The 12806-nt window shown below is 43.7% G+C and overlaps 1 protein-coding gene across 7 annotated transcripts in view; it reads right to left on the reverse strand.

Moving 5' to 3' along the window:
• The window catches only part of LOC308122773 (RNA-binding motif, single-stranded-interacting protein 3), a 291407-nt gene that overhangs the window by 27376 nt on the left and 251225 nt on the right, over positions 1 to 12806 (reverse strand). For all 7 annotated transcript variants that reach the window (XM_080484833.1, XM_080484834.1, XM_080484835.1 and 4 more), the window contains 2 exons: positions 6023 to 6066; positions 3297 to 3384 (listed from right to left, as the gene is read on the reverse strand). In XM_080484833.1, the coding sequence (XP_080340959.1) occupies positions 3297 to 3384; positions 6023 to 6066 (132 nt within the window). The remainder of the gene's footprint in view (positions 1 to 3296; positions 3385 to 6022; positions 6067 to 12806) is intronic.

Raw genomic sequence — 12806 nt, forward strand, 5'->3', positions numbered from 1 at the left:
AGCAATCAATCCTCTGAGCCAACCCAAATGCGTGATTTGGAGCCACACTTTAAGCAGGCCTGCTATTCTATAACATGATGCCAAGTCTGCTTGTTTATACACGACAATATTTGTTCTCCCCAGATGAACGGCAAAGCAGATCGACGGCGCATCTTTAATCACTTATCTTGAGTGTGTTCTAACTTCAACGCTGCATGACAATCCTGTGATGATTTAATAAAGAGAAGGATCTGGAGACTCGGACTCGAGCCAGACATGAATTAAAGAGGAAGGGGGAAAACAATTGTGAGAAGAGAAATTGGGATCAAATTGAAATTGTCTTAAATGGCAAAGTGATTTAAATGTACTTATATAGCTGGCTTTAAAACTGCTGGGACATGCAAAAATCCACTACTGGTCAGAATATGCAGAATAAACTGGTGATCCAGGATGTTTTTACAGCTAAAGCAAACAAAAGAAGCAAAGAAGCAGCCAAACAGAAAACATATTTGTCTCAAATCCATTAGAAATCACATTTTTGATGCTTTATTCTCTCTGGTCGTCACACTATCCATGTCTCTGATCATGGTGGACTAATTGTAATGTATTATTTTCCAATGTTTGATCATTGGAGCTAATGATTTAACATAAAAAGCTACCTGAGTGATGTTCTAACTAAGCTCATTGAATCAAAATGCTCCTAATTGGTATGCACACCTCAAAATGTCTTGAGTCTTCCCGTTCAAAGCGATCCCCAAACTGTTAAAAAAGAGATCAACAGTTTTTTTTTTTTTTAATTAAAAACACAACTAGTTTTAAACAAACTCTGGAGCAGTTTCATTAGGAGTTTGGACGCAGTGCGGATCAAAGATCACTAAATGAAGCAAAACGCGAGACGTGTCAGAACCACCGTATCGCTGTGCGAGTGTGTGCAATGGAGGGATTCCTGCTGAAGCTTGGACTTCTTTCTACTTTATATCAACTCTTTGTGAGTTCTCTGCAGGTAGAAAACAATGCGGCGATAATCCCCCCGAGTGCATTTAGCCCGGCGTACAATATCGCTGTGGAAGTTGGCAAAGTTGTTTCGGGCAAAACTCAAGACAAAAGCAGTTAAACGTGCCTCTTTTTTTTTTTTTTTAAACTTTGGAAAATACCCGTTCAAAACAGTCTGTCGGCCAGTAAGTCATTTGGCCACATGTCAAAATGAGGGTTTAAAATACGCAAATGGTTTTGCTTTTACATTTTAAGCCAGACCAGATACTTGAACTAGTACAGTGAAACACATTCTCCGTTACCTGTTCAACACTCGTGAAAAACATTTAAGTGAAACCCAATGTGCTCGGACAAACAGGGGAATGCCCCTACAGCCCATTTGTCAGCAATATAAGAAAATGCCATTAAGCCTCGCATTAAGCACAAATATACTTCAATGAGTTTACTTGTGCAGAGCTCATTTGGACGTCTCTTGAGCTAGATTTGCCCGAAAGGACTAAGAAAAAGCTCTAAATTACAGCACTTAATAGGCTGCAGTTATTCTACTGCTGCACTCACGTGGTAAGATGTGCATGACCTAAGAAGCTCCCTACCTCTGGCTGAACTTCACAGCTTGTGTTGCAATTCAAAACAGCGTGTCAGCCAAAGCTGGCCAGTCAGTCCTTCGGCCACACGGTCAGCCAGTTGCCCCCCCCCCATCTGACCAGCCACACATATATCCAGACAGCCAGTTAGCTAGTTAGTAGACCAGCCAGCCAACCAGAGAGCCAGAGAGCCAGCCGGCACAGCCAGTGATGTAAACCAGGCCGTGGCTGGCTGGCGGCACCAGCTGAAATCTTGGTGGTGATCTGGCCAGGACTGGCTCCCGTCACGTGGACCATCAAAGCGATTTCTTCCAGGAAACGGAGGCAATCATCATTCAAGCTTACCGGAGACGGACTTAAAGGACCGGCAGAGCACTGCTGCGGGTACAGGTCATTTGCAGGTTTGATAAATCAATCCTATTGCAAACCCCTGCTCAGGAAATATCAAGTCGACATAAACATAAAAGCAGGGGTTACATCGACAGTCATTCCTGTGCACCTTGAGATTTTCATTATAAAGGCAATACTTTCCATCATAAAAGAGCTGAATTCCTTTTGTCTGGAATATATGGCGGCCTGGCTTGTCTGCTCCTTTTCTTTTTTCCTACGTCTCTTTGTACTTGGGCGTAAGATGAAGGACTCACCTTCCTGCCGTGACTGGCTGAAGGGCAATATTACAGGAAGCGGCGGCAGAGCTGCCCGATATTGAAACTGTGAGGATTAATATTCCTCAAACGCCTGGCCATTGTTTTTGATAAATCAATTTGGGAAGCCTTCCGAGAGCGGATTAGAGACGCGCCCTGGCCCACTTTTCTCCCCCCTCCTCCTCCTTCTCCTCCTCCTCCTCCCTCCCTCCATCTCTCCCCTGCCTCTCCACCACAGGTACTGGACCAGAGTTTTAATCATGCGTGCCTCAAAGACGGGCAAAGCAACCTTCAGCAACACCCCTCTAACCATCACAGCCACCTGAACTACCCTTCCTCCACTCCCCGGTTCTCTCTCTCTCTCTCTCTCTCTCTCTCTCTCTTCCTCCCTGTCCATCTGTCTCTTCCATTTCTCCATCTATCCTTCATCCCTCTTCTTCTGCTCCCTAACCTCGCCTGTCTGTTTCTGCATACCAAAACGAGCTGATGTTAAGAGATAGCGTTTGAGCGAGCGGGCAGGCAGGGCGGCGGTGCCTCCGAACGCTCACATTCAGCAAAGGGTGTTGCGTGAAATGTGCAGTGACGGAAAATGGTTAACGCTCCTGACATATCACAGAGCCAATTTTTTTTTTGTAACGCTGCTGTTCTGTTCCGTTGCATTACTTCACAGATCAGAGCCGTGAGGAATGTGGAAATTCACTCCGTGAGAGGATGGGGGGGGTTTAAAAAGAAAATTTGCATTACCATCTAGGAGGGCAAATAAGAGGTCAGGAAACTGGGAGGGAGGAAACTGTTAGTTTTCCTGCGCACTTTCATTCTTGACGGGTGGCTTTCTTTTTTTCTACTTTGTCAGCCCTTTTTTTTTTTTTTTTTATATCCCTTTTATGACGCTTGTTTTCTGATGCCTGTTGTGTTGGCCACCTACGAAACAGATGTCATCGAGCACAGCTGGATGCTCGAAGAAACAACGAGCGAGGAAGACAGAGGACCTCACGCTGTGTTGCAGCCCGCTCCAGCGCGAGCGTTCCCTCTCGCAAAACCTCGTACAGCACACAAAGACTGCAATCTACCCATAATGCCGTGCATTATGGCCCACCTGATATGTGGAAACGGGGGAAGCAGCGATGAAGGGCGTGATGGAGGTCATGCGGTTGGTGGCGATGCTGTAAGGCGAGGAGTAGAACCTGAGAAGAGAGAGAGAAAAATGCAAAAAGTCAGACTTGGGTAGAGGGAGAAGAGAGTGTGTGGAGGACACAGACCAGCTCTGATAAAACATTGACATTCAGTTAACTGGCAGGATCGTAAAGAGTGAGACCAGTAGGATCATCTTTTCTTTTCACAATGTGGGCCTGAATATATCAAAGATTCCCATTATTAGACAGCCTGATCTTGCTGTGGAAACCTACAGCACTAACCCACGCCATCTCAGCGCGATGTGAAGTTGATCTGAGGTCTTTAAAGCTCTGAGTTATGTTCCAGCTCATTATCCTCCCGCAGCATTAATCCTCAGCCACAAAGCTGCTTACCCAGAAGGTGAAGCATGTTTTTTGGTCAGGGTGGAGTCGATTCAGTGCAGGTATTCATCTGCAGGGCAGGAAAACCCCGGGCAGATGTGGGTATTTCCCACCACCACGCTTCACGACGGTTCAATACAATCCAGCAACATTTTCTCTGCAGGACGTCTTAGTACACACACACCCATTTGTTAGCACCACAAATCTCTCTCTGGGGTCCATTATTGAGTAAAACTCTTACTCCTTTATGGATGTGTTGTATATTTCTAGGTACAAACTACACATTACTTGAAGTAGTTTGAAATCGCCTTTTTTTGTGTAGAAACCTTTAAACTGCCTGATTGTGTTGCCACTCTTGATACTTTCACTGAGATTTGATCTCCAACGTCTCATGAAGCCGACATTCCGATGGGTGCTGTCAGCTGAGTGCAGCTTTTTAGGAAACGTGAAAACAAACGTCAACTTCATCTGCTGTAAGTGACGCAAATTTTGTTGAAATTCGATTACTGAATTTGAAGAAACAATATCAGATTTGAAACGAACATCATCCAAGTTCAGGTCATGCGACGGCTATTTCTAGTCAGAGAAAGCACAATACACCCTGAGTGTTCTTCTGATTCTTTACAAGTTCACAAAATTATTTTTAATGAGTAATTAATTATCCTCTCAACAAAGAAAAATAAAGTTGTAAACTTCAGCAAACACTTAAGATATACAGTGTGTATATTTTATAGATTGGTTAGAACAAACACAAATGTAGTTTAAACGGTAAATAAAGCGTCATGAACTCATTGTGAGTCACACTGAGCTTAAAAAGTGTCGGATCGTCTAAACTTTTTAAAACCTGGATTCTTATTTCAGGACACACTGTGACAGTGGTGGACCGAGGCGAGAGAAAAGTCAATGCGTTTCAAAAAGCTTTGACCTGAAGTTATTACGACTCACGGCTGAAGGTTTATAGCATCCGAGGGGTTTTGGGAGCGCGAGTGGAACTTAAAATGTGCTTTCACTCACATTCACCCATTCATGCATGCACTCATGGTGATGCACGCTGGGAGCGACGCGGCCTTCAGTGTTTGCCTAACGAGACCTTGACATCTGGACGGCGACGGAGGATTGAAGCGCCAACCTTGGGATTAAAAGACGACCTTCTCTACGAGCTGAGCCGCACACGGAGCATCCACACTGAACTCTTGTTTTCTCCGTGAAAGTCGACCTTCAATAGGGTGTATGGGGACTAAAACACACCATGGCAAATTCACAAAATCTTGGGGGCTCAGTTTAAAGGTAAAAGGAAACGTCACGAGTTGTTTTAACATATGAGGTTTTAATTAGAGTCCGTGCTGGTTGGATTTTATCTTAAATAATTCTTTGCTGTATTTCTGTGAAGGTATCCACTCAAATGTATTCAAAATATTAATGCAGAACAGAAAATGCTAATTTTAGTCTCACAATAGCATTAGATATATATGCATTAGACGCAAGTAATTTACATCGTCATTATTCTTAATCCAGTTTGCGCTTGAATTTAGATGTAGCAGTGAGACACACAGAAGCTCACAAATGTAAATTACCTGATTTACATTTATTTTCATTCTTTGTAGGTTAACTATTCTTCATTTTCTATCTTACATCAACACTTGATTGAAGATGACGTTGTATAATCACTAAAACTGGCCTAAATATGATTTTGAATAAACCAAATAATGTTAACATTGCTTTTGTTCCTTATTACAAATCTGTTTTGGAGTCAAAGAAAAACAAGCCATAACATATTTTCCCGAGTGTAATATGGGTCAGATTTTTTTTGGGGGGTGGGGGGTGGGGGTGGGAAGGTGAGGGAGTTGAGATTGACTCAGAGTCACTGGGGGGGTGAGTGGTTAAGGAAGTGGGAGTGACGAGGTTCCTGGTAATGACTGAGGCCACAGGGAGATAGACGGGGAGCCGCGGCGCTCTCCTTCCTGTCTCAGCACCGTAGGGGAAAATAAAACACATTGCCGGGTCATTTATTTCCACAGCACCATTAAGTCATGACACAAAGACACACAACACAACGCAACACAACACACACACACACACACACACATGCACCCACAAGCTCACTCAGCTCCGCTTTGCCATTTCTCACCTGACCCCACCAATGAAAACCGATATTTGAAGTCTATATAGATTTCCTTAATCAAACAGTAACAAACTGCAGACACTACATTAATCTTTATGTATGACAGAGGTATTGACTGGGGTCCTATGAGCCAAGAGGTGAGTGTATTAAAAGGTGCCAAGGATGGATTGACTATAAAGCTCTTACCCATTCTGCATTGCAGCAGGATCATATGTTAACGCCATGCCAGTCTGAAAGGGAGAGAGAAAAAAATAATTTGTTACACAGTGAGAAAGTTTCACGAGAAATCTGTATTTTAAAGTATAAAGACAACGTGAGCACAAACTGGGAAATTCCTTATTTATACAAAGTTAGTTGAGGTATTTTTATATCTAAGTATTTTTTCCGACACAAACAAACTATATACAGTATACATATGAGATTGTGATGATTGATGATTTTGAGAGGTTCAGACATTCAGACTTTATTTCCTTTTGACAGAAACAGGTACAAAGAGCCATCCTGCTCACTCCAATTTGCAGTACACGTGTATCACTCTGAGTACACCAAAAAACAGCAGATAAGTATATTTCTTCCATTAACTTGTCCTTTAAAATTATAATGAAGGAGCACATGGGACCAAAAACCTTTTAAAAAAGAAAGAACTCCAGCAATTCCAGCTACTCAGCCTTGTAAAGTCACGGTGTTTTGGTTTTCCCCTGTGCTGGTACGATACGTATGTGACTGTGAACGTTGTCAATATATTCTTGCACCAATGTCACAGAGATAATTTTCTGTACTTTTATTGTACTTGGGGAAATAATGTGATTTAGGCCCTGATTCCGTTTGCTCAAAATAAATTAAATCAAATCCAAATCAACTCATTTCAAATTGGAAAAACTGACAAGTGACAAAGCCAATGTGGGAGAGAGCTTAGTCAATAGGACAAAGTGAATTAGTATTGAAGACGCCCCCCTTTCTATTTCAATCACGCACAATCATGTTTTTATGAATGAGAGGAAATGAAGAAATGCCCTTTGGAGAGAAATGAAGGGAGTGAGCAGAAAACTGAACGGCTTGTCTGGCGCGACGTTGTGTGTGTGTGTGTGTGTGTGGGGACTCTCCTCGAGTCCAGGAGAGAAACCTGTGCGCCGCAAAACCTTCATCTGCATTCCTGAAGGTTCCCTCCCAGTGGAGAGCTAATCCGATTTCCTTTAACGGGAGGCTGCTGAGGACGGCAGATTTCATCAGCGTGCCACACACATGCATACGCGCACACACACGCACAATCTTTTCTTGCTTTTCCTTTTCTTCACTCTCTCTCCTCCCCTTCTTCAACACCCCCCCCCCCCCCCCCCCCCCCGCCATCTTTCTGTACCTCCCTTGCCCTTGCTCCTCCTGAGGGCTCCCTACACTGAGCTATACAGTTCAGGGAATAGTGGCTCAGAGGAGCAAGGAGATCAGTGAGCCTGGACCAAACTCTTGAGAGAGCAAAAACAGACAATCACAAGTGAATGATTAAGCCCCCGCTCGAGGGGTGTGTGTGTGTGTGTGTGTGTGTGTATTTGTATAACAACTTAAAAAAGGGCTTTCACAAATGTTTCATATAAAAGCTTTGCTATTTAATTATTTTCTATGTTCATTTCCAGTCGGTGTGAATGAACGTCCATTTCTGTGTATTCACAAGCACTGTGTGTGTGTGTCTGTGTGTGTGTGTGTGTGTGTGTGTGTGTGTGTGTGTGTGTGTGTGTGTGTGTGTGTGTGTGTGTGTTCACATGTGCAGTAATAGCAGTGGCAGACGTGGCCAGCTGTCTGGTGAGGCTGATGACTCCCCAAAGTGGCGTGCCCTTGGTTTCTATGTGCTGATGAATTCCACAGCAGAGAAGCTCCTGACTCGGAGACCCTACCATCGCCAGTGAGTGATTACTGATGCAGTCGGCTTTCGGCTCCGTCACGACGAGGAGGAAAGGAAAAGACACGGAGAATTTGTCTATGTTCGTCTGAGCGTGATCCAAGACCAGAAAACAAACAAACAAACAAACAAAAAAAACTTTATATACTGTGCAGACGCTGGGAACAAAGCTTGACGTTGCCATAAGCAGCCCAACTTTCAAAGGCTGAAGCAGCTTTTTGGTTCAATCTGCACGCTTCCGCTCACATTGCTCTGTAAATATGAGAATTTAACAGATGATTTCTTCCCAGAAGTGACGGACTTTAAGAGAGAGCATAGTTGTGCCCCGCTAAAATGTAAATGTTCCCTACTGTAGATGTGCTAAAATGCCCGAATGTAGCGTGGTGACAGCTGAATCTCAAATTATGAAGAAGCCGTGGAGTGTGACTCAGTCGCATCTCCTTGTAGTCAATCATCATTTCAAGTTCAGCAAGTTGTGAAGAATTATTTTGCATTAATATCTTTTCAACTGTGCTCTCGGGTTTACAAAATGAAATTCATCCTCCTATTGCGAAAGTAAATGTATTTTATCAAGGCAATAAAGCAGTTTTTTTTTTAAGTGTCACACTTTCATTCTGAATGTTTGTATGATTCTGATTCTGTTTAACACGGTTCATAAAACAGGTGAGGACGACTCTGTTAGCGACTATAAGGAAACACAAACGCGCCCCTTTTCTTTACTTTTAGGCTTCAATGATTCACAAACATTTGTTCACAGTTTTGTCTTCTGCACCGTGGCCACACACACACACACACACACACACGCACACGCACACGGACATCTGTCAGGTGTTCACACAGAGTGGAAAGCCGGACGTTTTTTTTTTCCCTTCTACACTTATTCCCCTAGAGTAGGTGCTTGAGAAGTGTGACTTTGAAACTTTGTGTGTGTGTGTGTATGTAGGAGTGTGTGCTGGTGAAAGAGTGAGCAAAGTGAAAAGGAAGGGAGAGGAATGAGCACCCATGGTGCTTGTGTTTGTGCGTGCACGTTAAAGTGTGCACGGAGAGAAAAGAAAAAAAAAACCCTGCAGTGACTAATATGTTTATCAGCATGAGACAGCGAGAGACATTCTCGACTCCCACTTTGGGTAGTTTACAAGAAAATCTGTCGTATATTTCTCAATCCACACCACCAGCCACCCTGCAGCACTCAACCCCTTGTAACTCCTGACTGATCATGCAATGTGTTCCTTCTCTCTGCCTCGCTCTCCGTGAGTCACCCGCTCGTTCCCTCTCCATATGTTGCCGTGGGATCCAGAACGACTTCAGACGCAGCGGAAGACGCGACAGAGAGGCCAAGTGTGGGAGAGGAGAAACCATGGGCACTCGAAGACGGGAAGAAAGAGACAGCGAACGAGGAAAGAGTGTGAGGGTGAGGTGAAGATGCACGCAGAGTAAGATACAGTGTGGAGAGGGAGGAGGGCGAGAGCAGGAAGATTAATGGAGGGTACGGGGGTGCTGGTCCTTTTCATCTGCTTGACACCAGGAGCGAGGTGAGGAATGGCTTCAGCTCTGATAAACAGACTAACATGTGATTCCTATCTCCCATCTCTCCTGCCCACTGCTGATCAATGACCACAGGAGCGCGCACGCGTGCACGTGCAAGACATATTATAGTTAATGGTCTTTTTATTGACAATGTAAGTGTAAATCCAAGCAGAACGCACCGCAATCTGACTGCAATAAGCACAGCGAGACCGTATCTAGAGGGGATCTGACCGACCAGATGAGAGCCAGGTGTAAATGGAGCCTGTGCAGAAACACCTCATCAATAAAAACAAGAAACAATCATCAGTAATCTCAAGCAACACCTACAATGCTGCAGATTTCAAGTCGAGCCCATAAATCAGCAACAAATTCTAAAAGCATCAATTCAGTTTAAACCTCATTAGATATCCGTTTCTTCAAGGAGGACTTATTATGTTCTAATGCATGTTTGGACACATACTGTACGTGACACTCTGGCTGAACTGAAATAAACTGTATGTTTTCGTGGGTTCGCCTGTATGGCAACATAGTTTCTTAGATGGAGCGTTACAGCTCCAGACTTCATTACTTCAGTGTAACGTCATCCCTGGAAGCAACAGGTAAAAGGAAAAAAAAGCACAAAAATGAAGAAAGAATTTGTTAAAACAACTTATTCAATGGCTGCAGAGTTTCTGAATCACTGACGGTAGGAACAGCTGATCGGAGTGTCATCTGAAACATCTGCCCAATTTAAAGGTTGGATGCTTTTAAGAAACAATGTCAACTAACGACATGACCTGCATGTTTTAGTAATTACTACAGAACTATGACAAGGTTTCCGTCAGGGCCGAATCATCTTCGATACACTAACTGGCAAAACAATGAAGCTGGTGTCAAATTACAAACCTTTTCTTCCTCAAAGCTGTCGCATTGTAACTCATTAGAAGCTGACAAATGAGTTAAACCTGGATCTTCATGAAGAAGGGCCTTAAAGACGCTGCCTGTTTCAGTACCCCACAGTAAGAGAACGAGCGTTATTGTGGATTTCACAGAATTACAAAACGCTCGTCAAACCTATTTTCACTGAAGGTCCCGTATTTCTCAAGGATAACCACACTAAACACAAATAAATAAATAACGGCACACTGACGCATGTTGGAGCTACATTCACAAACACCGCCTTGAACTGGCGCTGTTGAACCTCGGCCGCTCAGGCACGTCATGACTAATAAACACTGTGATCACGACGGAGGGAAGACAAGGGTCCGGTGATGAGAAAAGCTTTAAATGCAGAAAAAAGTACCTTCACACTTGAGAGAGACTTTAGTTGAAAGGTGTACCAAGACAGAAAACATATAAATATCTGTGTTTATTTACACGGATGAGGTACCAGGACCTGAATAATGATGCAAAAAAACTTGGGCTGTAAACAAGCTGGGAAATAACACGCGTGTCTGTGAGAGTTCGCCTCTGGTTGCGCTCTCCAGAAGCTCCCCGTCTCTCTGTTATTTCTCTCCTCTTTTCCCTCTAGCCTTCGTGAACTTAAACGGTCTTCGGGTAGAAGCTTGTTTTCCACTCAAGCTGAAACTTCAGCATTCAACTTCTATGCATCGTCCTGGGCAAATTGAAACTTTAATCACTTTTATTCTGAAGACATGATAAGTGTGTATCTATGTTGTTTGAAGGTTAAATTATAATTGAATTTCTTTTTTTTGCAATGGGAAAAACTGAAATCGTATTGAGCGCCAGTGGGTATATTTGTGCGTGTGAGACCAATAGTGTCTCTCGTACAACTCTCACAAGATGTCTTTATTCTGTATGTAAGTGCAGAAAGATGGCATTTAGATTTATACACCTCTGTTCAAGGTCCAATATCTGCAAAGTCTTCACATGCCACTGCAAATGTTATGCTGAGCATGCCTACATTATGAAGCCACATGGGGGGGGGAGTTGTTAGTACTGTCACTTCACAGGCATCCTTTCTGTGTACAGTTTGAATACTTCCCAGTACTTCCACAGTCCAATAAACTGTGTTTGAGGTTATTTGGTGACTTTCACTTTGCTGTAGGCGTGAATGTGAGCGTACATGTGGTTGTCTGTGTTCACCCATAGCCAGCTGGTATCGACTATAACTCCAAATGACCTTAAGTTGGAAAAAAGCGGTATAGCAACGAGACAGATAAACGCAGGGTGGTCACGTCCATACAAAGAGATGAATAGGTGAACAGAAAAAACAACAACATAAAAGGAGTATTTTCTTGTATTTCATGTCTTGTCCTCCGTCTCATCCTGTCCTTCACTTGGAGACATACAAGCGTAAACTGCGTTACACTCGTATACATACGCTGTCATCTCCCTTCAGCTGGTGTCAACTGAGCTGGCCCTGTCAGTGTGTGGTGGGCCTGCAGGGGGGTGGAGCAATGGGATTTAGGTTAAACACACTCTGCTGGCTCATAAGTGTTTAAGGCCTGCTGAACATGATAGACAGACACAGCCCCATTCATACATCGAGCGTGTGAAGCACTCCACCTATTGCTCCTCAACTCATAGATATACACACACACACACACACACACACACACACACACACACACACACACACACACACACACACACACACACACACACACACACACACACACACACACACACACACACACACACACACACACACACACACACACACACACACACACACACACACACACACACACTGCATCGCCACCACTCACATAGACAAACACACATAGAGAGCATGTGTTTTCTGAAGGACAAACATTTCATCTCTGCTGGTCTCCCTCCGCCTTGCCGTTTCAGCACAACTGTCAGCTCCAGTGAACGTGTGTGGGTGCAGGTGCATGTGGACATATCCTCTCATCTATATCGCAGTCTGAGGCTCTGCTCTACCTGCGTCTCCTCTGTGTGTCCTTCCCAGTATAGCAGCACAGGTAGCCCACTAAGAGACTTTTACCTTGTCTTCACGTGACCATACTGCATTCAATTTCAGGTTCCCCTCTCTTGTGCTGTGTGGTGGAAATATGTGCTCGGTGATGCATATACATCCGGGGACCGTTTGATCAATATTTGCAATATTTTTCTTCTCTTTTTTAACAGCTCCGTATTGTAAAGTAAACACAAATGACAGGCAGTAATGATTTACATCTCGCCAGATGTTGTAGCTGACTTCTCGTGGGACCCTGCGAGCAGGGGTGGGAGCTGTTCCTAGAAATACCATTACCTCAACGGCAAACGCCTTTCCAAGAACGTCATCATACTGGAATGGGAAAGTCAGATGACTAATATGGGTCGAAAGCAGGTTTCTGGTCCTTAATGGATATTGGCCGTGTTCACATAAGATGTGTAAAATTGCATTAAGCTCTTATTTGATCTTTGGCTTTTGGTAACTAAAATGGACATAATTTCAGATGAGGTAAAGGTACAGCTTGTTTTGTACTCATAGTACAAACTTTTACGATGGAAGGAGACGTGTTGGACAAAAGTTACTCTCGTGTTTTACTGAAGCTTTGAAGCACATCTTGGAGCAGTTTTCAAAAAAAACAGATTTGTGCTGTG

The sequence above is a fragment of the Lipophrys pholis genome, assembly GCF_963383615.2.
Source record: "Lipophrys pholis genome assembly, chromosome: 17".
In the NCBI taxonomy this organism is placed as follows: Eukaryota; Metazoa; Chordata; class Actinopteri; order Blenniiformes; family Blenniidae; genus Lipophrys; species Lipophrys pholis.